The sequence below is a fragment of the Dermochelys coriacea genome, chromosome 7 (assembly GCF_009764565.3).
Source record: "Dermochelys coriacea isolate rDerCor1 chromosome 7, rDerCor1.pri.v4, whole genome shotgun sequence".
NCBI classification, from domain to species: domain Eukaryota; kingdom Metazoa; phylum Chordata; order Testudines; family Dermochelyidae; genus Dermochelys; species Dermochelys coriacea.
In genome coordinates this window covers 104,482,328-104,510,321 of record NC_050074.1, presented here as the reverse complement: position 1 = coordinate 104,510,321, position 27,994 = coordinate 104,482,328, and the positions used below count along the sequence as shown (strand labels likewise).

Here is a 27,994-nt window from a genome sequence, read left to right as displayed (position 1 = left end):
TTGTTTGTGACTCTTCTTTCCTGTTCAGGTTTTATGCAGCAGAAGGAGCTTTGGAAGATGCCGGGGAGCAGAGGAAAATACAACAGTTCTAGGATTTTCCTCCATTTGTGCTATTTCTTGTAGAAGCCAAATCTTCTTTTTAATCAGAAAAGCATGCCTAGTTCTTTCCAAGGCAAAGATAATGTCTGCAATGAAAATTCTGTTCTCTTAATCCAGCCTTTCAAAAAACTGTCAGCCAACTAATAGGATTCACATTTTGCTGCAGATGCTAACTTTTTTTTCCACTCTATTTACCTTTGTAAGATGTAAAGTCGAAATGGAACCATTAAAACAATAGTACTGTTAGGCATGGCAATTAACAAATAATTGATTGTTTTTATGCTTGTCCTCTGCATCTACATTTTTTCCAGGCATGGGCTGTTTACACACCTGTCATCTAACACAGGATGTTTTTCTCTCTCACTTTGTGCTGGAAGGAAACTAGGCTATTTCTTACTCTTCCGTCTGTCATTTTACATTTTATTTGACAATCTTCATTCGCTTTATAATGAATTTACTCAAATAGCAGGGATCTATGAGGTGAATCTAAAGGTTCCAACCCTGCTGAAGAACTATATGGAATTTCAGGGGGAGAAGGGGTTAAATTGTTTTGCTTGTTTTTAGTTTGCTTTTTTAAAAATTGAGGAAATTACACACACAAGTGTTAGAAGAATGTTACTCAAGTTGCAAACAGAAGCACTGAAAAAGAAATACCAGAATTAAAGTTGCTTGTGCAACCTTAATTCAGCCCTCTTATCCATATGAATTAGGAAAAGTCTTTAATTACATTTACATACTGTTTTCTCCACAGTACCCCCTATATAATGTTCAAAACAATTATAGCGGTAATGTATATATTAGATGTACAGGTCTACTTACAGAGCAGGGTGTGCAGCTGGGTTGCTATGCAGCTGGAAGGGAGTTGGAAGCTTAAACTAATGACAAACTCACATAATGCTGAAACACAAGTTGTTTAAGGAAATTTCAGGATACCCAAAAGTATGACACCAAAAGTAGCTATCTAGCCTGCCTAAAGCTGCTTCTAACCTTTGGTAATAGAAAAGAAGATAAACTGCTCCTTCAATATTAACGTAATTTCTGTTCTGCAAACGCTTTAGCAAGGAATGTTGTATGAGAAATTAAGCTTATGTTAGACATCTATGTTTCCTTCATATGCTCAGTAAGCTCTTTCAAATGCAGCTTTATGGCTCCCAATGGCTAAAGAAAACACTATTTGTAAAAAAGTTTTTTTTCTATTAGTTTACCATATATAAAGATGGTAGTTCAAACTCCTATAATTTTTTTTCAAATTTTTAAGTACATATTTAGAAAATATCTGCATGTATGTATAACAAAAAAGTGCCTGTGATTTATAACAAAAAAATATGGTTGCATGAAATTTTACAGTTATTTAGAGTGTCAAAATGAAATAATTGACATACCTAGCAAAGAAAGATGCTATCCTACTGATTTCTTAGGTAGTATCTTATATTTTTTTCTTGATGTGGTGCTTGCACTTTTTTTCAAAATCATTTTGGTAATTACATAAGACAAAACAAAACAAATGTGTTTACTGTTTATTGAATATAGTATTCTTAACAATGGAGTGTATTGCTATTGCAACATTACATTGTGTTCACTTGTAATACCTTAAAATAACAAATTCTATAAGAAATGTGTACAAAAGTAACAAACTGTTACATAGCTAAGTGTGTGAAAAAGTTAAGCACATGTAAGTTTAACTGAAGCATGATAATTGAATGGTTCATAAAAAGTAATGTGCTGGTTTATGTAGGTTTAATCTCAGATCATACTGTGCTAAATGGTCTGCAGTTTAAACAGTTAAAATTACTTATCAGTTGCTACATTTTTTTTTGAAGAACAATAGCACCTTTTTTTCCAGAGTCTAACCAAGTGAAAACATGCCTTGTATTTTTATATATATTGCCTTAAAGTGCTTTTAAAAATATTTTTCTGTGACTGCTCTGTTAATGACTGTTTACAGTCACTGGTCACACTTTTTAATGCTTTGTTTAAAAGCCTAAATTAATACATACAAAAGTCTTGTGTTGGTTTGAAATAGATGTGAATGTATATTGGAAAGGCAGATTCAGGTATGTTGGAGAAGCAAACGCCATGCAAAAGAGAGTATGTGAAAGCAGGAATTTGACAGCGAGATGAAAGTTTATGAGGTGACTTAGATAACGTGTAGCACTTCCATGGTTTTTAAAGTGCTTTATTAATACTAATTAAGCTTCAAAACCACCCTATGAATTGGGTAATTAAGTGTTACTATATCCATTTCACGGATGGGGAAAACTGATGCTGAGATGTTAAGTAACTTGTGCAAGATGAAAAGGAGAAATCTTTATCAAGAGAAGGATGAAAATTCAGAATCTCCCAATTCCTACTCCCATATTTAAACCATTAGACCCCACACTCTCTTAAATCTGTAGTAGATTAGTATTTTATTTTGTTTACTATTAGCTAAATTTATATTTAGCTATATTTTGCAAAATGTGATGATGATCCATAGGGGCATAATCTCTTGTGGATAGATTTATTTAGTTGTTCAGAAGGGATAATCTGTACGTAGAATGAGTTCTGGCACTAAAGAGTTTACAAAAGTAAATTTCCTAGTGTACTAAAAGATAATTAACGAATGAATCTTCCTTCAACTTTATTGTAAATGTCTAAATGCATTAAAAACAAACTATAAGTAGTAACATTTATTGGGCATTAGCAAATAGCGCAATAACATTACATTTTCAAATAATCAGAACCAATCAGAACTGATGCTAAAAAAAGTATCTGCCAGGGAGATAAAGCCATGTACAGCAGCTTTAAACTAACTAGGCATTTAAAAGAAGATGCTCAGGTAGAAAAATCACGCTTGTATCTATATAAAAGCAACACCTATGATTACTAAAACTGAAAGACATTAGATGGGAAAATCCCATATCTGTCTCTGTTTTATACAGCTTTTGTACTTTGCATATTTAGTAATTTTCACTAGTTTGTTGATGGTCATTTGTACTTCCAGTCCCATGCACTAACATAATGCACCTTCATGCATTGCTCTGTGGAGAGCCCAGGTATGTGCTCTTCCCCAGGTTCTATGAGAGTGTTGTTTACCAGTAACAGCAGCAACAACGCTTTAAGTTTTTACCTCTCTAGAATGAGGGAATGTTTTCAAAGGGTTCAGATCTCTCTGGCATTCCCCAACCAGGACATGAGTCAGCAAGTTTCAAGTAGGTCATACATACTTGTATCATAGCCTTTAACTGTAAAATTAATCTCAAAATTATCATGTGTTCTTGAGCTGTTTTGCTTTAAAAAGTTTAAATGTTTAATAACTGTTGATATATAGCCCCCTGTTTAGTCAGCTGTTTTAAGTAGCTGTAAATTTTTAATTTACAAGTTGGTTAAAGATATTTTTCAGAGATTTCTCATGCAGACTTAAGATGAACCCTGGGATAGCAAGCATTGTCTTATTAGTGATGATGCATCATCTCACTATAGGTCAAATAAGCAAAAAGCATCATCATATGGAGGTCAATCTTAAAGTATCAAGACTTAACTGTTATGGTTCAGATTAGTTTTAACCCATTTATGATCTTTGTAAATCCGTTTTGTGAGCATGGGTGTTAACTGAGGCTCTGATCCTGTAATAAGAGCCATACACACAACCTCACTGGATTCATGAAGCATTTGTAAATTTGGCATTGCAATATTCATGCTAGGAATTCCAGCTTGTTAAAGAGGTATTGCTTAGAGATGCTGGTTACACTTTAAGGTTCCCTTTATAAATAGTTTTAAAAAGGTTAATGGGTGATTATCAGATGCTTTGATACATGGTTAATCAATTGTTATAGAATCCAACAGGTTAATGGAAAAGGAGTACTTGTGGCACCTTAGAGACTAACAAATTTATTAGAGCATAAGCTTTCGTGAGCTACAGCTCACTTCATCGGATGCATTTGGTGGAAAAAACAGAGGGGAGATTTATATACACACACAGAGAACATGAAACAATGGGTTTATCATACACACTGTAAGGAGAGTGATCACTTAAGATAAACCATCACCAGCAGCAGGGGGGGAAAGGAGAAAAACCTTTCATGGTGACAAGCAAGGTAGGCTAATTCCAACAGTTAACAAGAATATCTGAGGAACAGTGGGGGGTGGGGTGGGGGGGAGAAATAACATGGGGAAATAGTTTTACTTTGTGTAATGACTCATCCATTCCCAGTCTCTATTCAAGCCTAAGTTAATTGTATCCAGCTTCAAATTAATTCCAATTCAGCAGTCTCTCGTTGGAGTCTGTTTTTGAAGCTTTTTTGTTGAAATACTCACCAGCAACCACACAACAGAACCACTAACCCAGGAACCTATCCTTGCAACAAAGCCTGTTGCCAACTCTGCCCACATATCTATTCAGGGGATACCATCATAGGGCCTAATCACATCAGCCACACTATCAGAGGCTCGTTCACCTGCGCATCTACCAATGTGATATATGCCATCATGTGCCAGCAATGCCCCTCTGCCATGTACATTGGCCAAACTGGACAGTCTCTACGTAAAAGAATGAATGGACACAAATCAGACGTCAAGAATTATAACATTCAAAAACCAGTTGGAGAACACTTCAATCTCTCTGGTCACTCGATCACAGACCTAAGAGTGGCTATACTTCAACAAAAAAGCTTCAAAAACAGACTCCAACGAGAGACTGCTGAATTGGAATTAATTTGCAAACTGGATACAATTAATTTAGGCTTGAATAGAGACTGGGAATGGATGAGTCATTACACAAAGTAAAACTATTTCCCCATGGTATTTCTCCCTCCGACTCTCCCCCCCCCACTGTTCCTCAGATATTCTTGTTAACTGCTGGAAATAGCCTACCTTGCTTGTCACCATGAAAGGTTTTCCTCCTTCCCCCCCCCCCGCTGCTGGTGATGGCTTATCTTAAGTGATCACTCTCCTTACAGTAAAAAGAAAAGGAGTACTTGTGGCACCTTAGAGACTAACAAATTTATTAGAGCATAAGCTTTCGTGAGCTACAGCTCACTTCATCGGATGCATCTGATGAAGTGAGCTGTAGCTCACGAAAGCTTATGCTCTAATAAATTTGTTAGTCTCTAAGGTGCCACAAGTACTCCTTTTCTTTTTGCGAATACAGACTAACACGGCTGCTACTCTGAAACCACTCCTTATAGTGTGTATGATAAACCCATTGTTTCATGTTCTCTGTGTGTGTATATAAATCTCCCCTCTGTTTTTTCCACCAAACGCATCCGATCAAGTGAGCTGTAGCTCACGAAAGCTTATGCTCTAATAAATTTGTTAGTCTCTAAGGTGCCACAAGTACTCCTTTTCTTTTTGCAAATACAGACTAACACGGCTGCTACTATGAAACAGGTTAATAGGTTACTTCTGGCTTAAAACCATCTATTGATGTGCCTATAACCACCTGTAATATATGCAACTGTAACCCATACACCTTCTGAGTGTGGTGTTCTGTCCCATCTAGTGGCACTGAGACCACTTAGAGAGAAATTAATGAGTCTGCGCTACAGCCTTAGCCAACAGCTATACGTCTTTTAGCTCATACAGTAGAGGGTCATGTACTAAGCTCCTAGAGGTCCCAGGTTTGATCCTGCCTGACGACCGGGGTCTGTTGGTGTTACTCAAGCATATTCAAAACATGAGTAGCATCTATTAATTCTTTATAAACCACATGCAAATGGAACCTTTTTTAAATCCACGTTATTTAAGAAGTGCACCTTTGTGTTTAAACACATTGATGATGATGAGGGGAAGTTGATCTGGTTTAAAAAACTTTCAGACCAGTCATTCAACTTCTATTCCTCTATATCATGTTTAATACATCTTTCACAAAAATAGACTTAAAGAATCATACATGTATCACCCTAATAAGCCTTAGCACCACTAAAGAGTACAAGTTCAAATGATTAGCTTCCTTGCAGCAGTTTGTGTGCCACTCTGTCACAAAATTTTGCCAAGAGACAATGGCCTTTAGTTTTAGTTTCACAATGCCCAATAGGCATAAAAGGGTTCCCTCTGTAAGTAGCCATTATTTTCTTATATTTTGTTGATTGTGTGGTTGATGTGATAGTGAACTTGAAGAAATTTAGATTGTAAGGCAGTGTATACTCTTCACTCTGTTTACATATTTTGACACAATCGTTTTTTATATAGTGGCCAAAAATCCTCTTTGGTGCATCTGCATAGAGTTACACCAGGAAGAATTTGTCTCCTGGTGCTTCTTAGTCTTGAAATATCTTATTTTCAGAAAGAATTAAGTTATACATTTTAGTTGCAGGCACTGGAAAATTAGTGGTCTCAAGAGCTGAGAGGCTATTATATAGGTCCATAATTTGACCTGTTCACAATCTGCTGAAGTATAACCTTTTCATTGAGAAATCAAGAAAGAGTTGCAAAAAAAAAAATCCCAATCCCCTCAAAAACCCCTTTATTGGTCTTACAGCTATAGTACTGTCCATACTACTTTTGCAGGGTCTGAAGCAGCAATTAAACAGTATTTCCACCACTGCACACAATTATGCAGGGAAGCTAATACATAAATAAGGAAATAGACAAGAAAACCATGTTGTATTAGAAACATGGGAAAAGTTTGTTTGCCAAAGGCTAATGAAGAAAAAAATATTTACTTTCAAATGATGTGGTGGTTGGGATTTTCTAAAACTATAACACTTCCATAGTAATACTTTACATGTGCTAAGCTCTGCAAAAACCACTGACTGCTTTCCTACCTCAGAAGGGTATTATCACAAAGAAAAAAATACAGAAGATTGTGTCTTTTTAATATTAATAGAAGTTTTAGGACTAAGTCCCTGCATATCAGACTGAAAACTTCCTTCAGTATAATCTGAGGGTTCAGGTCCCAAGTTGCTGTAAATTATTACAGCTCCATTGAAGTCAACAAGGCTGCTCTGATGTACACCAGCTGAGAAGTTAACCCTTAGGTAAAATTCTAACCTCACTAAAGTCAGTGGGAGTGTTGCCATTGACTGCCATGTGGCCAGAGTTTCACACATAGTCTTTAAACGTTACCAGAAATACAGAAATATTTTGACACAGTATAGTCAATGGGCCCCTAAAAAAGGATGATGAAAGGAATGAAGTGTCCATCTGAAACCTAGTGTGTTTTAAAAGTGATGTATTTTCCTAATTCTGGCAACAGAACAAGATGCCACTGAGGAGTTGAGGCTTTTAAAAACAAAAATACCCATCCAAAATTCATAAAAAGGTTGTTTAAATAGCCACAACAGCACCTGGTTTTGGTGTTTCCAATATTAAAAAAAAAGTGTCACCATGTTTATCATAAATATTCTGTTAGCATTATTCAGAACGTCTAATAAAATTACCAGTGCTTTAATTTATAAGACATGCATGTTTTAGGAACTGAAATATCTTTTGAGGAGGATTCTGTTTTGGTTTATTTGGTAATGTGGATTTAGCTAGCTAGTACATCCATAAACCTGGCTGCTATATTGTTGCCTTGATACAGTGGAGACTAAGAAAGTTAGAGTTACACTCACTGAAATGGGAACCAAAGGCCTCTGTACATTTCTTTCTGCTTGAAGAAACAAAAACTATGAACAGGAAACTAACCCATTGCTGACAATAATGTTAGTAATGGCTCCCACTTAGTCCCTTTCAACTTGTATTGAAAATAAGTTTGTTGATAGTAAAAAGAAAAGGAGTACTTGTGGCACCTTAGAGACTAACAAATTTATTAGAGCATAAGCTTTCGTGAGCTACAGCTCACTTCATCGGATGCATTTGTTGATAGTGTAGCTGAAACAAACTATTTTTAGCAGTGTTACAGAGAGTGTGGAAGGGTGCACACACATTCACGTTTCCTGTAGCAGTGTTGAAAATGAATTTGTTGCATCTACACTCACATTAGTTGGGCTAGGCAGAGGGTGGAAAAGATAGGGAGGAGCTGTCACTGTGAGCGTTTGCCGCAAAATGGCCATTTTCCTAATTAATTTAACCCACATGTAGAGCAATGGTCAGTAGCAGCTTGATTGTTTATCACTGTAAAAGAGATGATCCACCACATGGTGATTTGAGGGAACTAAAGCAGGTCTTAAAATATTCCTCTAACAATTTCAGCCGTGTGAATCGAGAAGTAAAATCGGAAAGCTATTGGTCTCCAATCTCTGCTTTTTGATGAAGATTAGATGTACAGATGAAGGGCAAAAGTAGTTTTTCTTTTTACATTGAATGGTGCTCAAGAGATGTGAAGATCCTGTCCATGGTTTCAGATACCTCATGTCTTTATACTAAAGTATATCTTTTTAACACTTCATTCACAGGACTATGCGTATTTTGGAGATTAAAAAAGGGAAAAAAGTCCATCAGAGACAGACAATAACATTTTAGAAGTTAGATACAAAACAGTAGTAAATATGTAAAATACAGTTGATAAGCAGAAGTGAGGCAGCAGAAATGAATATAATCTATTTTTAAAACAATTATTTGTAAATATAGCATCTTAGTGTTTTCAATGTATTTGACTATATAGCTGTATTGCATAGTAAGATGTCACTATCTTATATGATCTTGAATGTATCTAATTACTAAAGCATCAAAAATGTAATTACATTGGAAGGCCTGAATCTGCATTGATATGGAATGATTGTGTTGTGTTTGATAAAACCGTGAGCTAAAAATACAATTTTATGATGTATAGTATTTGTCAAAAACCAATATGCTCTCTTTAAGTACAGATTTCCTGACAATTTTCAACAGTGATACCTCTTGAAATTACAGTACAACTAGTAACAGTTATTTTGGTTAAACAGATACGGTATACATTTGTGTGCAGATATCGGGCATTTCACTGGATTCCAGAAAACATGGCTCACCCTGATGTAATCATTCAAAGGTTTGTTATAAACCATTGAAATCACTAGAGTTGTTTATCCATTGATTTATCCATGAGCATCAGTACTCTATAAAGAATAGATCAAAACTAAACACTCTACATAAGACACAAAGCAGAATGTTTCAAGTTCACTAAAATATTATAAAAAAGGCTTCCTTCCTAGGAAAACTCAGCTATGGTTAAAAAAAATATCTACTACAGTGCACTGCACTGTAATAAATATTCATCATAAATTAATAATTTACAAGTACCTGAGCAAGTACACGAGCACCATAGCACAGCACAGCACCAAAAGCAGTAGCTCAAAGTTCTTAAAAATAATGGTGTTTTAAACATTAAAAATTCTAAGTATTGTTACTTTTTTAAACCCACTTTAGTTGGAGTTTAAAGATAGTGCAAACTTCTGTCTTCACTTTTTTCAGAAAGGTGTCAGATTTTCTTGTCATTTCACGTAGGCAGTGTTGCTGGATCTGGGCACTTGTGGATGTTTAGGTGCAGGTCTGTTTAAAAAAAGATGAGAAATATATAAATGAAAATGTCAAATTGTTAAACTTCTGTTTTTTAATTTTGGCATTAGGATGTATAGCTTAATTCATTCAGCAATAAAGAGATTTACCAATTTTATCTTCATTTTGTGAAGAAGCAGCACAGAACTCTTATGTTGGAAAAGGATTAGGACATCCAACTTCTTTTGAAGCCACCATCAGATTTGCTCTCGAGACAGAAGCAGATTCCTTTTGTGATTCTCATACAAGTCCCTTCAGCTGTTAAAACATTGCCCTCTGACCAGTGACAGAACTAGGCTTAAGTTTTAGGTGTGTGTTATAACCTTCCTTAGCACCCTATGAGGTCACTTAATTTAGGACATTTTAAAAAAAATGCTTCTTAGTCCTGTACTGTAGCTACCAGTTCAAAGATGCCACTCTGAAGTACTGTTACTGCTTCTTAAGAGCATCTTACCGAGACGCAATACAGGGTCTTAGAGGAACTCCTCTCTCCCTCCCATGCATCTTCCACATGGAAGAGTAATACTGGTAAGTTAAGAGCTATGCATAACATATCAAATTATTAGGAAAGTAAAATGTTATTTTGGTTTTATTTTTCAGGTTTCTGAGCTGAGCATCACACTAGGTGCCTCAGGGTAGAACTGCTATGTGCTTCCAACTCCATTATTTTTATTTCTTTGAGACTTTTTTTTTAAATGCGTAGAAGATTTAAACTCTACGGTTAGATGATACAATAATAAAATGGAAATTTGGAAGTTAATTGAGCCTTATTTATACTAGATCCCCCACTGGTGCTACCATTAGTGGAGATGAACCGGTGTTAACATGGGTGAGAATTTTTAGATAAAGGGTGATAAAACTTCCTAGTGAAGATAAGGACTAGGAGGTACCCTTTAAAATACCACCTAAAAGGATTAAATGTTTGTGTGTGGAGGAAGTATGGGGTTCAGATGGCTCAAGGAGGAATATAATGAAGATTCTTTGTGTTCATTTCCTATATACAGGGCTACACTAGTTTAAAAAAAAAAAACAACCCACCTTCTTATCAAATATGAGTCTGTTAAATTGCTCTCATCCCCAGTTCTAGTTGTCTGCAGCAGTACTGTGCTGTCTGAAAAGGCTAGCTAATGGATTCTTTCGAAACAGCTGCTGTAAGAGACATTGCTTTTGTGCTACTGAAAAATTTTCACAATCTCAGTTTGTGCTGCAACATCAGTATCTGCTTGTTTGTTCACTTTTTTGGCAGGAGGCAGGGGTGTGTAAAAACAAACACTTATCTGGCCACACAGTTTTCCTCATGAAAACTAACTGCAATGCCCTGATTTTGAAAGAAAAACTGTATTTGCGCTTTTTTTTAATGGGCACGGCTTAAATTGTGTGTTGACACAGAAACCACAAAGCAAAGCACTGAAGCTTCAAAACAATTTTCTGTATCTGTAGTATGGATGATTTTACTGCAAATCTTTGCTATGCCTGTTTGAACTTATTTATCTTGTATGTTTTTAGTTTTATTCTGTTTTATTCACGAAGAATTCTTCCCAAGTAATGTAATGAAATCCTCGCATCCTTTGTGACACTAAATTTCTGAACCACTGCCAACTACATTACTTTCTGGTAATGCTGAAACTATAAAATAATGGCAAGCTTCCTTATAGGAGGTGCCTGCCAATAAAGCATTGTTGATCCAGAAGAATATCATCTCAATGTGCAAAGTTATTGCATGTGGTCTTTCATACATTATATAAGATCAAATAGCTCTTGCATGAGTTTTGCCTTCATGAGGGCTGTAGGGTAAGGCGCTCTCTCTCTTGTGCTCCTTGCTGCAGTCTTTCTTCATCATTTCTTGCAGGCAGTCAGACTAGATGATCACGATGGGAAGCAGTGGGGGCAAAAGACCTATCTGGCTTCAAGATTAAACTTGATAAGTTTATGGAGGAGATGGTATGATAGAATAACATGATTTTGGCAATTAATTGATCTTTAAATATTCGTGGTAAATAGGCCCAATGGCCTGTGATGGGATGTTAGATGGAGTGGGATCCGAGTTACTACAGAGAATTCTTTCCTGGGTATCTGGCTGGTGAATATTGCCCATATGCTCAGGATTCAGCTGATCGTCATATTTGGGGTCGGGAAGGAATTTTCCTTGAGGGCAGATTGGAAGATGCCCTGGGGGTTTTTCCACCTTCCTCTGTAGCATGGGGCACGGGTCACTTGCTGGAGGATTCTCTGCACCTTGAAGTCTTTAAACCATGATTTGAGGACTTCAGTAGCTCAGACATAGGTGAGCGGTTTATCGCAGGAGTGGGGGGGGTGAGATTCTGTGGCCTGCATTGTGCAGGAGGTCAGACTAGATGATCATAATGATCCTTTCTGACCTTAATATCTATGAATCTATTGTCCCTTCTGACCTTAAAGTCTGAGTAATGTACAATATGAAATTACCATTACATAAGAGTTTAAAAATAAAGTGAATTAGATGTTTAAAGACAGATCATCAGCTGGGATAAAATGGCATACCTCCATTGGAAAAAAATAGAGCTACATTTATTTATAGTAGCTGAGAATCTGGCTCTATCTTTCACATATTTGGTAAACACCGAGAAAATTATTGCTATGTATCTTGGTAATAAATAAAGGTGCTATACAATGGTATTTTATGTGCAGTTAGAATATAACTCACTATGGTATAATATCTCACTGCTATATAATAGATGTCTTCATTTTTGATCTCCTCTGTGATATACTTGTTTACTACCGAGTAAGATACAAACACAATGCTAATATATTTATCTAGGTACAGGAGGTGCAGCGAACCTTGTATGATGACAGACCATTTAAATGGAGAGGATGGTGGTTCTTCCAAAAATATGGTAAATCAGCTCTAAGTAAGGGAGAGTCTACAAGTTCCAGTAAAGTATTTGCTACAGGTTATAAAAACATTTTGATTAGCAAAACTAACCTTACAGGAGTAATGTGAGGCACAAGTTTCTGATGTCCACGTATTGGGCTGGAGGCATTGTTAAACCGAGCGGTTTTGTTCAGAGGATTTGCTGGCAAAGGCTTTTGAGGAGGGTTTGGTTTGAGAGTTTCCTATAAAAAGATATCAGACCATGTAATCTTTGTAAACAAAATGAAAAAATAAACACTTGATTTTAAATGAAGTTGCCTTAGACTATTTTGTATGCAGTAGATAGAACATATGGAACACTAAGGTTTGTTGTCGTTTTATTATTTTTTTTAAATGTTCATCAGAGAGGTGCATTTTAAGCCTACAGCATATCACACAATGTCCAAATTACAGAATGTAATTTTTACACTTCAAATGTAATTGATTTAAATTTTTCAATCTTTTATATTGCATATTTTCAGAACTATGGTGTATGTGCTTAGACCAAAAGATCTTTTTAGATAAAACTCACTCTTAACTTTCCTACTGCAAATGTAGTAATTCCATAATCCATGTTTTGGACTGTGGGACATATTCTGCCCTCAGTTATGCTCATGCAATACAAAAGAAAGTAGCAAATCAAGGGAAGGTAGGTAACAAGAATGCAATTAGATCAAGGATGAATTTAGTCCATTGTGTACATATATGTTTATAAGGTTGATCTGTAAAGTGTTATTTTTTTAAATAAATGAACTTCTACTATTTTTTTATTGTCTTATGATATATAAAGAGGGCTGCAAAGGATTTCTTTTTAGTCTTTTTCCTTCTCTTTGTTTTTATTTTAGAAATATTGTGAACAACAAATCTGATCTTCACTACCTTTGTGAGAGAACCTCTGATGGGTCTTATTGCATGTGTATTGTCACTTCACTCCTTTATTGAAGAAGCAGTGGTGTTGAAAAGACATCTTTTGTCCAAAATTTTAATTAATCATTGAAAGTTAGCAGGTGTTAACATAAAACTAAACAAAACAGTTTTAAACAACTTGAGTAAACATCCCCTCCTTTTTCAGTTGCTCAATTTTCATTTGTTTAACTCCATGTGATGTCATAATTTCACTAGTTAGTGTCTTTCAGGGTCTGAATTTCTAGCATTTAAAATATTTTAAAAAGCAAACAATTTTTAGTTATTTAAAGAAACCCTTTCAGGTCATCTTTATACATTACAAGGACCAAAGGAAAAAAAAAAAGCACAAGCTCAACTTTTATTTTCTTACAACCCTCTCCCTCTGCAAATCTAGATGCAGCTGCATTCCAATAGCACATCCAGGTCTCCAGAATGAGTTTCCATCATCCATTGTTTCCTCGGGCAGTGTTTTCAGCCTGGTTAATTTACAATTAGTAAACACATACAAGATTTCCTGCAGGAGATGACAACAGTGGAAATGACTTCAAAATGCAAATTTTGGATGACACTAGAATCAAACTTTCTGATTCCAGTTTTGACTGGTGAGCATTCATGGAATTGTTATAAATGCAGCTGCAATTTATTTCAGCCAAAAGAACTGTGGAATTAAGTAGTTCATTAGTAGAGAACAATAATAATCTTGCTGCAAGGCATGAATTAATGTCATTACTGTGTGGTCCTCAAGCTGCTGCAAAGATGGTAACATTGTTTCATTGGCCTTAGAGAGGAGGATGCTTTTTTGCACAGTTTGTGATCCAAAAAACTACCACCATTTAATACTGTTTGCAATTTGGCATGTGTGCAGCTGAGCAAAAAATGGTTTCTGAACACCAAATTTCAAGAGTTATTCCAGAATCTGAAACTTCCAACAATGATTTTTAGTTAATGGAAACTTAATGGATCTGTGCAACCTGGGCTTCAACTGTACAAACTAATTCACTAAATGTTTGTTTAATCTAGAAAAATTAACGTGTGTTAAAAATAGCTATGTGCCTATGGACCTCATTAGTGAGTGAGTATCTGAGCATCTGCCAAATAATTAATCTATCTGTGCATCTCCCCAATTTATAGATAGATTAAAAGAGTTGTTAAAAGTCACACAGGACATTTTTGAGAGTCAGAAAATGGACTCAGCTCTTCTTAACCATAAGGCCATCCTTCCTCTTCAAAATCCCCCAAATTGTTTGTTTAAAGAATCGGAAAGTTACATCATCTAACTCCCCACTACTAAAAATTAGGGTGGAACAAAGGTGCAGTTGATGAAAAAGAGCAGCTTAAAGAGGTACAATGAAAAATTTGACAAAAAACAACTAGGTACATTAATTACTCTTTCAGAAGAGGTATAGCATTTTCATTATCTGTTTAAGCATCTCATTTTCAACATAAGCATTACACTTTTCAAAGGGAAAGGGGGAATGACCACTACTAAACCTGCTGATCACAAAGAAGAAAAAAGCTGGACTTTAGGTAATCTTTGGATTCAATCAGCTCAAGTTTAGAACAGTTTCAAATTTTAAAAGTAGAGTTTTGTGTCCCTCCTCTCCTTGCTTACAGTCACTGCATAACTTGTACTAATGCTGTGTGTAAGTGGGGAATGGCAACATGAAATAAAATTCTTTTTCTGTTTATTTTAACTTATCATAGTAGCCAATCTTGCCCATCATCCAAAAGAATTTTGAGCTCTTATCAGCTTTCTCCTTTAAAATAAAGGAACAAACATTTTTTCTTATCAGTGCTGTTTTGTGTGTATAGAATAGACTTCATACAAGGAAAATATGAGGGATATTGCAAATAGTAATAAAGTAATCAGACATGGTGGGGAAAAAAACTCAGCAATTTCTTGTAAATATCTTTTTATGTGATGGAATATAATGAAGTCAATTATAGATACTAGCAAATGAAATTGTTCAAAATGTGGTAATTTTCAGTGGATATAAAATGGACAACCTGAAATCTGTAAGAGAGAAGCAGCCTTTCTATTCAAATAAACCACAGTCAAGAAACCACATGTGCTAGATTTCTTGAGGAATAAAACTTGCATATATGCATCTATGTGGAATTGCCTCTTATTGAAATATTACATTGAGTTATGATTATGATTACATTCCCTAACATAATGGTGGTTGGTGGTGTTTTTTTTAAAAAACATCTTTCAATATGGTTGGCACATGAGAGATTGTGTGCAATTTTATTATATCATATTTGGTTGCAGTTAGTCTTTCTTTGCCAAAGAGTTAATGACCAAATAAATTAAAATCGGTATTACAGCGATGGCAAGAAATTAGAAGGAATTTAGTCTTCTTGCATCATAAAACCTTCATTCCATTGACTGGGGATTCTAACTCATCTGTGTAAAGTTACTTATTCACTTGTGTTTGCAGAATCAGGCTTTAATGAAAATTCTTTTACTCTTTATTTGTATTTATTTATTTGTATTATGGCAATATCTAGATGTCCACGATGAAGATGTGGACCTGAATGTGGTAGGCACACTAAAATATATATATATATATATATATGAGACAGACAGGCCCTGGCCTGAAAATCTTACAGACAAGATCAATAAAGTGCATTTTTCCATTTTACCTATCCTAAGTGGTAGGTAGTAGGAATGGAGCTGCTTATTGTGTAGCTGAGGGGCACAGAACAAGGAAGTGTGAGCACCTTGGTTACAGATCATCAGCCTTTGGACTTGCCTCCATGGGGAAATTATTCCAGAATAGCCATTCCACTGAATCATCTTTTTTGGGGGGAGGGGGGGTTAGCCTAATTCACATTGGTGGTAGATAGAGAAGGAGTGGGCAAACTTTTTGGGCTGAGGGCCACATCTGGGTGGGGAAATTGCTTGCAAGGCTATGACTATAGGGCTTGGACAGGGGGTTGGGGTGCAAGAATGGGCTTAGGGCAAGGGGTTGGGGCAGAGGAGAGGTGCGGGTGTATGAAGGGGCTCAGGGGGCAGCAGACTCGGGGCAGGGAGTTGAGGGTGCAGGGGGTTGGACTGCAGGCAAGGAGTTGGGGGCTCAGGGTGCAGGAGGGGTTTGGGGTATGCTGCTTACCTGGAGTGGCACCGGGGTGGCAGCGGTGTTCCCAGCTAATGGGCACTTCGGGGGAGGTACCCACAGACCAGGGCAGCATGCAGAGCTGTCTGCCCCCCTCCTCGAGGGCCACAGGGATGTGTTCATTTCCGTACTTCCCGGAGCAGTGCAGGGCCCACGGCACCACGGGGGTGGCAATCCTACAGGCTGGATCCAAAGCCCTGAGGGGCCAGATCCAGCCTGCAGGCTGTAGTTTGAGATAGAGCTTAATGGGAAAATTTGAAAGTGGATGGAGCTACACTGGAAGGAACATGCACATTAGGAGCTATTTAGGAATAGCAATTTCACTTGAAATTCACACCCTCTCTCATTCTGGAATATCTTCCACATGGAGCTAAGTACTTTATCTGCTGATAGCTACACTGGTTAATCATGGTATTAGTAGGGTGCAATGAAGTAGATGGACAAAGGAAAAATGGGGACAGGCATGGGGTGGTAATTATGGCAGTTGGGAAAACAGAATGGAGAAGAGGAGAAAAATGAGTAGAGCAAGGAGGGGCACAGGAAATAGGTGAGAATGGCGGTAGAGGCAGATGATTGACAGAGGGAGTTACAGAGGATGAGGTGACAAAGAATGGACTGGTTTCAGAATAGCAGCCGTGTTAGTCTGTATTCGCAAAAAGAAAAGGAGTACTTGTGGCACCTTAGAGACTAACAAATTTATTTGAGCTTAAGCTTTCGTGAGCTACAGCTCACTTCATCGGATGCATTCAGTGGAGTGAGTTGTAGCTCACGAAAGCTTATGCTCAAATAAATTTGTTAGTCTCTAAGGTGCCACAAGTACTCCTTTTCTTTTAAAGAATGGACTGGAAAACAGTGATGTGATAGGAGAGAGAGGCCGAAGAAGAAATCACCTAACTGGGAGAAAATGCTATAAGAAAACAGTGGCCCTCAGAAGGAGAGAAATGCATGTTTGAGAGAACAGAAAACAAAAAAGATGCATCTTTACAGTTGTGTTTCATATTCTCAGCGTATCACAGGGAATACAAATTGACACAAGCCATGTCAATTTATGGAAATGAACATGGAAATTAGTTGTAACCCTAGAGCTCCTGGCAACTTGCTAGTATAGCCCTCAGTACCACAAAGGTGGTGCTTCTCTGCTCAAGTTATCTCTGCTAATAAGGCCCTTTCTCTGACCCTGTTTTCCCCCCTACAGAGCCTCAGCTAAAAGTGTTCATAGATAGATTTCTTTCTCCAGTTTTATATTAGTAACCTACAGTAGAGTTCAGCATGTCGGATTTTCATCTATATTTGGGGAAAGAGCTGTTTTTAATAATGGCACTAGCTCTTGTTACAGCTGTGCTTAGGAGGGGAAAAAAGTGTATTTCTTATATAGTAGGCAGCTATAAACAATGTATATCAACTCTAATTTGCTCCTTTGGTATGCTTATGGAAGAGGCTTCTAATCTAAAATGCACTGTGAGAAAGAGGGGTCTTTAGTGAAGAAGGTGCTTCAATGGATTCTGTATCCGGGAGCTGACTGTAAACCCATTTTGTGGCAGAACATGTGGCAGACAGTAAATACAGGTCTGGCTCCTTACCAACTATATCCTACAGCAGGGGTTCTCAGACTGGCAGTCGGGACCAATCAGTGGGTCGTGAGGTGTCAGCCTCCATCCCCAAGCCCCACTTTGCCTCCAGCATTTAAAATGTGTTTTTAATTTATAATTAAATAAATTATACTCTCTCAGAGTCTTGCTGTGTGAAAGGGGTTACCAATACAAACATTTGAGAACCACTGTCATACAGTAAGGACATCCTATAACAAGTTGATTTAGATGAGATTGTGGTGTGGCAAAATAGCAATAGCATGTAACTGATTAACCAAGAAAAACATGAATGAATTTAACCTAAATTATGGACTGGATCCACTAAGTGCTATAACTTTATGCTGATTTACATCAGCTGAAGATCTAATTTATGGATAATCAAACTGTTTAATGAAGACTTCTGTACAAAAGAAATTTTTTATTGGACATAGACTTTTAAATATTACACTTGGCAAACATTTAGAAGAAGAGGTTACTGACCAGTAACTAGAGGTTCTTTCAGATGTGTGGTCCCTATTTGTATTCCAAACACTGGTGCGCAGGCGTGCCATGTGCGTGAGCTGGAAGTTTTTTCAGCAGCAGTGTCTGTTGACCTGCATGGCCTCCTTATGACGCCACATGCTCTGTGTGAGGTTATAAGAGGCTATGTGGGGTGACACACCCTCAGACTTCCTCTTACCGCAGCATACAGTCTCTGCAACAGAGGGGAAGGTGGGCAGGTACTGGAATACAAATAGGGACCACGCACCTTGAAGAACCTCCAGTTACTGGTAAGTAACCTCCTCCTCTTCTTCAAGTGATGGTACCTATATGTATTCCAAATGTGGGTGAGTACGGAGTAATGATCAGCTTGGAGGGTGCGAGGACATAATGGAGAAGACCTGCTGTAGGACAGCGTGTCTTATATTGGCTTCTGTGGCTGCCTACTAGTTGATGGCATAGTGCGCTGTGAAAGTGTGGACAGAGCGCCACGTTGCCACATGGCAGATCTCGTGCCAAGGGACATCTGCCAGGGAGGCAGAGATAGTCGCATGTGCCTGCATGATTCTGCCAGGTGGTGTTGCTTTGGAGCGTGCATAGCATTCTGTAATGCACTTAGAGATCCAATTGGAAATGTGATGAGAGGGTTTGCCCTCTCAATCATTCCACTGTGCCAGAGTTGGGCAAACTATGGCTCACAGGCCACATCCAGACTGTGGGACCCTCCTGCCAGGCCCCTGAGCTCCTGGCCCAGGAGGCTAACCCTCGGCCCCTTCCTCACTGTTCTCCCTGCCCTGCAGCCTCAGCTCACTGCACCGCTGGCACAATGCTCTGAGCAGTGGGGTTGTGAGCTCTTGTCAAGTAGTGCAGCTGCAGAGCCGCGCCTTGACCCGGTGTTCTGTGCGGTGGCGTGGCTGGCTCCAGCCGGGTGGTGCAGCTGCCTGTCCTGGTGCTCTGGGTGGCATGGCTTAGCACCTCCAGTGCTACAGGCAGCATGATAAGGGAGCAGGGAGGGCTGGATAGAGGGTAGGGGAGTTCATGGTGGTGGTCAGGGGCAGGGGTGTGGATAGGGGTTGGGGCAGTCAGAGGGCAGCGAACAGGGGGGTTGAATGGGGGAGGAGTCCCGGGGGGCAAGGGGCAGTTAGGGGTGGGGGGACCAGGGCCAGTCTGGGAGAAGGGGTGGTTGGATGGGGCGGGATCCTGGGGGGGCAATCGGGATTGAGAGGCAGGACTGGATGTGGCAGCGGGGGGCAGTCAGGGCGGAGGTTCCGAGGGTGGTTAGGGGACAAGGAACGGGGGGGTTGGATGGGCCAGGAGTCCTGGGGGTGGGGGGATGTCAGGGGGTGAGAAGCAGGGGGGGGGTCGGATAGGGGCCAGGGGCCTTGCCATGCCTGGCTGTTTGGGGAGGCACAGCCTCCCCTAACCGGCCCTCCATACAATTTCAGAAACCTGATGTGGCCCTCAGGCCAAAAAGTTTGCCCGCCCCTGCACAATGCCTACAAAGAGGTGTGGGGAGGCGTGACAGGTGTGAGTCCTATTCAAGTAGAAGGCCAGTGCCCTGCAGACATCCAGGGAGTGCAGCGTCCTGTTTAGGATGGAAGACTGGGAGATGGATAGACTGGTTGAGCGAAAACTTGGAGATGACCTTTGATTGGAACTTAGGAGGAAGGCATAAGGAGACTTTCTCTTTATGGAAAACTGTATTGGGGCGGGGTGGAAGAGAGCAGGTCAGCCACCATGACTGCTAGTTTGCTGACCCGCCAGGCAGAGGTGATGGCCACCAGGAAGAGGACTTTCATGAATAGATGGGCCAGGATGCATGTGATCAGGGGGTTGAATGGAGGCTGGGTGAGTTTAGGCAGACAACATAAGGTTGAGGTACCAGGAGGGAGTAGGGGTAAGGAATGGTGGGAAGCAGTTTGTTAGGCTACTCAGAAACCAGGTAGCAGGAAGATGGGTAAATATATTGACCAGCCATCCCTGGGAGGAAGGTGCTGAGTGCCACAAGGTGGATGCAGATTGAGTTCTTGAGCTCCAGGAGATAGTCTAGGATGATGAATACAGAGACAGTGGAGGGAGAGGTCCTGGTGGTGCACCCAGGAGGTGAAGCACTTACATTTTGTGGCATAGCATGCCCTCGTAGATTCCCGCCTACTGTGTATAAGAATACAGCAGACGGGTGATGAACAGGCACTGTCTATGCATTTGCCCCATCCAAAAATCAGACCGTCAGCTGGAGCAGGCCTGGGTTGGCAAACCCTACTGTGGTCCTGTGTGAGAAGGTCTAGCCTGTTGGGGAGGTTGATCAGTGGGCAGGCTAACAGCTGAGTAGCTTGAGAAATCAGAACTGTTGGGGCCAGCACAGGGCTATAAGGATGACCCTCGCCAGATCTTGGTAGGTCCTACAGAGGGAATGGGGGAAAAAGAGTACAGAAGGTTGTCATGCCATGGAAGAAGGAGGGCGTCGCCTTGGAGTCCTGACCCCTGGCCCTCCCTGGAGAATTAGAGGGGAACTTGCAAAGAGATCCCAGAGGGGGGTGCCCCAGGTCTAGCACATGGTGCAGAGCATAGGGTTGTGGAGCTCCCACTCGTGGTTAGGTACCAAGTTCTGCTTAGTGCATCCACCAGGGAGTTCTGTGTCCCCAGGAGTCACGTCTCATGGAGCACAATGTTGTGGCAGAGACAACAGTTCCAGAGGTGGACCGCCTCTATGCAAAGTGACCGGAATCTGGTGCTACCCTGTCTGTTTATGTTTGCCATGGTGGTGGTGGTGTCTGAGAAGATCTGAATGTGTCGGTCGCAGAAAAGAGGCAGGAACACGTGGCAGGCCTGGAGGACTGCATGCAGCTCCAGCATGTTGATGTGCATGTGCGCTTCCCTGGCAGTCAACCTCCCCTGTGCATTGCAGCCCCCCAAATATGTGCCTCACCCTGTGAGGCGGCATCCATGGTGAGGGTGGCAAAAGGGGTGCCTCCAATCACCTTAGTAGGATCGGTCCACCAAGTGAGTGATGCATGGACCCAGATGGGTGTGATGTTGCACCCCATAATGCTTTATAGAAATATGCTTATGAATGTAAATATGACATAACTGGAATATGTTTTATGCTAGATATGCCATGTAACATATCTTTGCCAAGGTTATGTTCTAATGCATGTATTCATCCTATTAGTATGCATGTATCATTTTTATATCTAAAGTTATGAGTGTTGGCTCTATACTTGTATTTAAAATGTTTGCTGTAGAAGGCACCTAAGGCAGATTTGATCAACATGGTGTGAAGGAGTTATTCAAGTAAATGGAGTACGTGGTGAACAAGGGACCTTGATAGACACCAATCCACATCTGAGCTTTCCTGGTAACATCCCTGCCCATGTGACTCCAAGACTCCATCTTGTAGCTGGGATTTTACACAGGGAAGGGAGGGGTTTCTACGCTCAAGAGTGAAACTATATAAAGGCCTGGGACACCCCTCCATTTTGTCTTCAGCTGGCTCAAGAGGTAGCCACTCCAACCACAAAGGATACCTGAAAGAAACTGGAACAAAGGACAGTAACCACAGGGGTGTGAATGATAGCTGAACCCAGCCTAGAAGTAGACTAGTCTGTAAAAGAAGTTTACTAGAACATCTCTGAGGGTGAGATTTCATCTGTAATCACTTTCTTACTGTAGTAGGCTTAGACTTACGTGTTTTATTTTATCTTGCTTTCCAGTCCTACTTTTTGTATTTAATAAAATCACTTTTTACTTATTAATTAACCCGCAGTATGTATTAATACCTGGGGGGGGGGGTGGCAAACAGCTGTGCATACCTTTCTATCAGTGTTTTTGAGGGTGAAAAATTTATGAGTTTATCCTGTATAAGCTTTATACAGGGTAAAATGGATTTATTTGGGGTTTGGACCACATTGGGAATTGGGTATCTGAGTGCTGGAGACAGGAGCACTTCTTAAGCTGTTTTCAGTTAAGCCTGCAGCTTTTGGAGGATGTGGTTCAGACAGGGGTCTGTGTTTGTAGCAGGCTAGCGTGCCTGGCACAACCAGTCAGGGTTCTGGAGTCCCAAGCTGCCGGGTAAAACTGGCTCAAAGGCAGTCTCAGCATATCAGGTTGCAAGGGGGTTTCTGTGATCCAACCCGTCACAATGGGAATTGTCGAGGCTGACTCCAGGTGGTCTTAATGGAGCCTGTAGACAGAGAGGAGCCACAGTTGTAGGCAGCATATATGGAGACACGTGTGCGATGTCACATAGGTGTAGGCCACCATGTGGTTGAGGAGGCAGAGACAACTGCACACTATTGTGCATCAGTTGAAGCGCAGGATCTTCACGAGGGCAAGGAGGGTGGCGAATCAGTATGTCGGAAGGAAGTCTTGGCGCACTCCAAGGAAGTGGATTGTCTGAGTTGGGAGGAGCACAGATTTCTCCATGTTGACACACATGCCCAGTGGGGCCAGAAGCAAGCAGAGGGCTGTGACCACTGTCGCCACCTCTTGTGGTATGTCTTTATTGCAGAGTTAAATCAGGATCTTACTCAGGTGTTGCCCTTGTTCCCTTTCTGTTCACATACAAAACTTTGTATCATTTAAGTTTGGTGGTGCTTCAGCCTGAGCTAAGTGGCTTATCTAGGGCTGCAGGCTAAAACTCAAGTGAAGCTTTCACTCGGGCTAGTAACCTGCCCACTTTGCAGTGAGGACAAAGGCTAAATCACTTGAGTGCTGACACTTTTCCAGTGCCTTCTCACAATTCCTTGTGTATCAGTGCAGAAGGACAGAAAAATTCTTCCAGAATTCACCAGGAAAGAATCAGAGTGGTTCAGTTAACTGCAGCGTAAAGAACTATCAAAGGATATGTCCTGAGAAGTTGTCACACTATATATAGGTACAGTATATATGTATATATATATATATATATATGTACTATATATAAGTACAGCACCAGGGAGCACACAGTAATTCATCTGGAGATTTGCAGTGTGGCTGCACACACCCAGACTAGGCTAACTTGGATGATGGTCATGCAAATTAACTCTGCAGAGAAGAGGTACCTTTGATTCTCAGTCTTGCACTTCAGCCACAAGACTATCTCCTCTCACATGATTAATGGTAAAAAGGATCTTTACTTATAGGAAGGAGCAGCAATAATGGTGGTCATTTGGCCAACATTCCCTTGTTTAAAGTCCCTTTCATCAACACATATAACCAAGAAAGGGAAAACAGTTACAACACAGAGGACAACTCCACTGCAAATTTTAGTGTTGACATGTATGCTAAACTGGAAAATACCAGTTACAGAAAGGTTCCATGGTAAAGTTCCCACCTGTACTATATATTGCAACCATGTTCTAACTTGGTCTTTTAATTGGCTGAAGTACAAGGAATAGTTAAGGCCAAATCCTCATTCAGAATAATCAGAACAGCTCCATTTACTTAACTGGAGCTACACCACTTTACACAAGCTCAGGAGCGAAGCCATAATGACTACTGTTTGGCTATCCACTCACTACACTATCAATCACACAGGAAATGCTGTGGGAGAACCCATATATGAAAAGTGATAAAACATTTTATTCTGATTTATTATATGCCATTATTCATACTGCAGTCTGTAGCCTGATATCACTATATGTAACTATAAGAAAGAAAGAAAATGTAAATTTACCTGAGCAAGCCTAAGAGCTGGGTTAGCTGGCAGTGGTCGTGCAGGTACAGTTTGATGACAAGGTAGCTGGTGAAGGGGTGGTAGGACTCGCTGGGGTGTTTTTAACCTCAGTACATCAGATGGCTTTACAGGGTTACTGATATCAATAGTCTGATATGGTAGCAATCTTCTCGTACCATTTCTCTACAGAGCCATAAAATAATAAAATTTGTAGTTTTAAAAATTTCCAATTAATATTATGGATACAAACAATATTGTTTGAAACACTGTAATTTTTCTTGTTCTGCACTTGCTTTCCCCTTCCTTCCCTCCCTATTTTACTGTACCCCTAAACTCCTTTTCTGTAGCCAGAGAACAAGCAATTAACAACTTCCAGAAGCCTATTCAAACACTAATTCTTGGCTGTTCAGAAGGTAGCACTTCTGTCTGAGATGGCTGGCTGTATCCCAGAGACTAATTGTATTTCCTTTCAACGTTTGAAGTCTCCATCTGTTTGGAACTTGGAAGCCAAAGTGCATTTTGGGCCCACCTTTTCTGCTCTTGTTTAACTTGTTCATAGTTTTATACAATTTTAATACTTATTATCATTAAGTGTCATAATTACTTCAAACATACAGGAAATGTATATAAAATTCCAGTAATGATATTTTGACTGTTTAAGAACCCACCTGATGTATGTTTAAATTTTGTGGCTTTATGACTAGGTTTTTACTGAGAGTTGTGGTATGAACATGATTAGGCTCAAATGAACTGGAAGGCCTTGCTGGACTCACAGACCTGCAATACAAGTATACACTTATTGAATGCAACTTTGTTCTTAGAGCTTTACTTTTTTCACAGTATCTTTCTCAGAATAACATTTTGAAAGGGCTTTCTTATTTTTTCTCTCTATGGAAAACAAGAAAATGTAAAAATTTTCTAAAAATCTTGCAAGAATAAAAATATAGATTTTTTTGAAGCCACTAGTCTGTTAAATTAGCTCTTGCAATCTGTGGAAATGCAGCTTTATAGCACCCAAGAGACTGTTCTAATGAGTCTAACATTTAAGTAGTAATGACCTCACATACAGAAGTTTTAGCTCAGTTGACTGAGTTTAGATAAAAGGCCAAACCAGATAATGAAAATATTTCAAGCAATCCAAAAATCAAGGCAAAGTTTCCTTTACTTTTTAATTGCTTATCATGGAAAGCATAATAAAAAGGCATATAGTCAAACCCCATTTTATTTACTGACGTCAATGAAGTTGAAGTGAAGAAAGAACATTTCTGAAAAACTCATCTAAATTAATGAACGAATGAACTTTTAGTAAACTTGACTCAATGTCTCATATACACACCACAAGTATTGAGAAATGGAATGAGTACAGTCAATTTCTACTGAAGTTTATAAAAATGAGTGAGTAGTTAAGGAAAATTATCATACCTTAGTTTCTCTATTGTTGTCTTTTTATTTGTAAATAGCAGTCTAATCAAAGTTTTCCTTTTGAGATACATGATTAAACCAGCAACAATAAGGCACAGAATGGTTACGAGTATTCCTATGGTTAAACTTCTATTATCTGAAATAAAACACATTTTTTTGACTTGTGATGGGGTCAATTATGATGAACTCTGTGTGATATCAAGAGTGGGATATTGCTGGCTAGGGCTGCTTTCTAGCAACATACCAAATTAAATTATTAAATGATTGATTACTATTTCTCCTATGATTATGCTTGAACTTAATTCTCATATCATTTGTTTCTGTCAACTCCAAAACCAAAATGGTTAAATACACGCTGATAGACTCAGTCCATTCCTCAACTGTATAAATATCCAAAGCAGAAAACTGGAAAAAAAATACAGAGAGGTGCAGTAAAAGATGGAAGAGGCAATTAAATATCAACTCTCAGTGATACAAATATTAAAAACTTTGATAGTTTATTTGTTAGCTTCAATTTGAGATACTACTCAAAACTCAACAGCTGATAGCAAAATGGTTGTCTCTCAATTTACCAAAGTTTTTTCCCCTTCAAATGGATATTAGTGAAAGTGTAAAAATCAGTTGTCTTATGGTGGAAAAACATAATTCTTACCATTTAAGGGTCAAATGAAGTAATAAGACTACTCATGGTTATATTTATTTAAGACACTACAGAATGGCAATTTCTTTACCAGATTCACTGTATTCCAGTGGCCCACTTCACAGTGTTATTTGGATTGCATTACTCTGGATTTTACAGTCCAAATGTCAGCCCTTTACATTACAGGTTGGCAACTGCTGTGACAATGGTTATGCTCCTTGAGCTCAGTAACAACAGATGGATTGGAATAATGGGTGGCCTTTGCTCTAAATACAGCAATATGCAATAATGAATAATGCTGACAGCTTCTGCTCTTCCAAAACCAGAAAATGATCTAATCAAAGATTCCATCCAACCCAATCTGGAGAAAACCCTGCCAGAAGCGCGCACTCACTCTCTCTTTTATACTAATGGGGAGCTCCAGCTCAAGGTTCTCTGCTAACTGCAGCTGTGGCAGTATGGCAGGGGGAGTGGGAAGGTCTCAAGCCCTTAGAACTTTATACGTCAAAGCCAACATCTTAATCTCAATTTGGAAATCAAGGAGTAAGCAATGTAAGAATATTGTATCATGTGCTTGTGATGAGACACACCATTTAATGTGCAGGCCGCTGCCTCCTACACTGCCTTAGGTTTCCAGAATGATTTAAAGTGCAGTTTTGCGCAGAGTACATTGCAATAGTCTAATCTAAAGGTAACAAAGACATGAATCAATCATGCCTGCAAGGTTTGCAACTAAATAAAAAAAAACAACAAAAAACCAGCCACAGTGGTCGGGAAGAGATGGGAAAAAACTCTGGTAGATAGGTCTGCTATATGATCATCTGCTGGAGATGCAATAATACTCTAGAACTATAAACTCTAACAACGTATGGAATTTCTCACCCTCAGTAAAAAGTACAGTTATAATGCTTACAATGGCAACCTACCAGCATTATTTCAGTCTTATCCTGACTGAATTTCAGCCAGCTAGATTTTTAACGTACCCCAACCTCAACTAGACATTGGCCAATGCAATTGACAGTACTGATTGCATTGGCTGACAGCGACACAGAGCACTTTAGCTCAGAGTAAGAGTAATAAATCTCTTTCCAGTCCTAAAAGCTAAATAAAATGAGTAAACAGAGTATAGGCAATTACATTTAATTTATCTTTACATAACGATTCTGTTAAATATTTAGTACTGCTATTTAATAAAGATATAGTGTGCTGAGTACACAGATTTAGTAAAAGTTAGCTGGTTAGTAAAGTTAGTAAAATCAGTAACTAAAGACAAATCAGGTTGTGTGTCTCATTTAACTAAGGTAAATGACTGTTTCTCTTTATTGAGTTAATCCTTCTACCATTTGATTTACAGATGTGCAAACTATTCAGGACATAATCCGAACCTTGTATCAACTGCTCATATTTAAATCACAGATGTCAGGGAAGAAAAAGCTCCCCTAGCAATTTCTATATTTGTTTATTCCCAGTACTACTGAGTATAGCATGGTCATTGAAAATAGATGGCAAAAGTATCATGATATATACAACTGCAGAAAACTATTTTAAAAGTAACATTAAAGGGCTTCCTTTCAAAGTAGAGAATTGAATTATTGAAGACACCCCATATTTGCCTTCTCCCCAGTTACTTCTATGTATTGCAGCACATTCTACATGATATGTACAGTCAGATTTTGTAATTCCCTGCACTACTTAGCCATAGCAAGGTAAGTTTAAGAAGGACTTACGTTAGAGCACACCTGGAAAAATGAGAATATTTACACATTAATAACTGTACTTGGCTCACTCTTGAGCTCAGTT

At 39.1% G+C, this 27,994-nt stretch overlaps 2 protein-coding genes across 2 annotated transcripts in view; one reads left to right on the top strand and one right to left on the bottom strand.

The window, feature by feature from the left end:
- FANK1 (fibronectin type III and ankyrin repeat domains 1) overlaps positions 1-7,386 on the top strand; it is a 67,051-nt gene extending 59,665 nt beyond the window's left edge. Inside the window, 2 exon segments of the mRNA XM_038411766.2 lie at positions 29-3,924; positions 5,467-7,386. Coding sequence (XP_038267694.1) covers positions 29-211 — 183 coding nt within the window. The 3' untranslated portion in view covers positions 212-3,924; positions 5,467-7,386.
- A 133-nt stretch (positions 7,387-7,519) lies between these two features.
- The window catches only part of ADAM12 (ADAM metallopeptidase domain 12), a 374,238-nt gene continuing 353,763 nt past the window's right edge, over positions 7,520-27,994 (bottom strand). The window contains exons 22-26 of the mRNA XM_043518460.1: positions 25,555-25,690; positions 24,801-24,909; positions 24,133-24,315; positions 12,455-12,585; positions 7,520-9,486 (exon numbers count right to left, since the gene is read on the bottom strand). Coding sequence (XP_043374395.1) covers positions 9,429-9,486; positions 12,455-12,585; positions 24,133-24,315; positions 24,801-24,909; positions 25,555-25,690 — 617 coding nt within the window. The 3' untranslated portion in view covers positions 7,520-9,428. The remainder of the gene's footprint in view (positions 9,487-12,454; positions 12,586-24,132; positions 24,316-24,800; positions 24,910-25,554; positions 25,691-27,994) is intronic.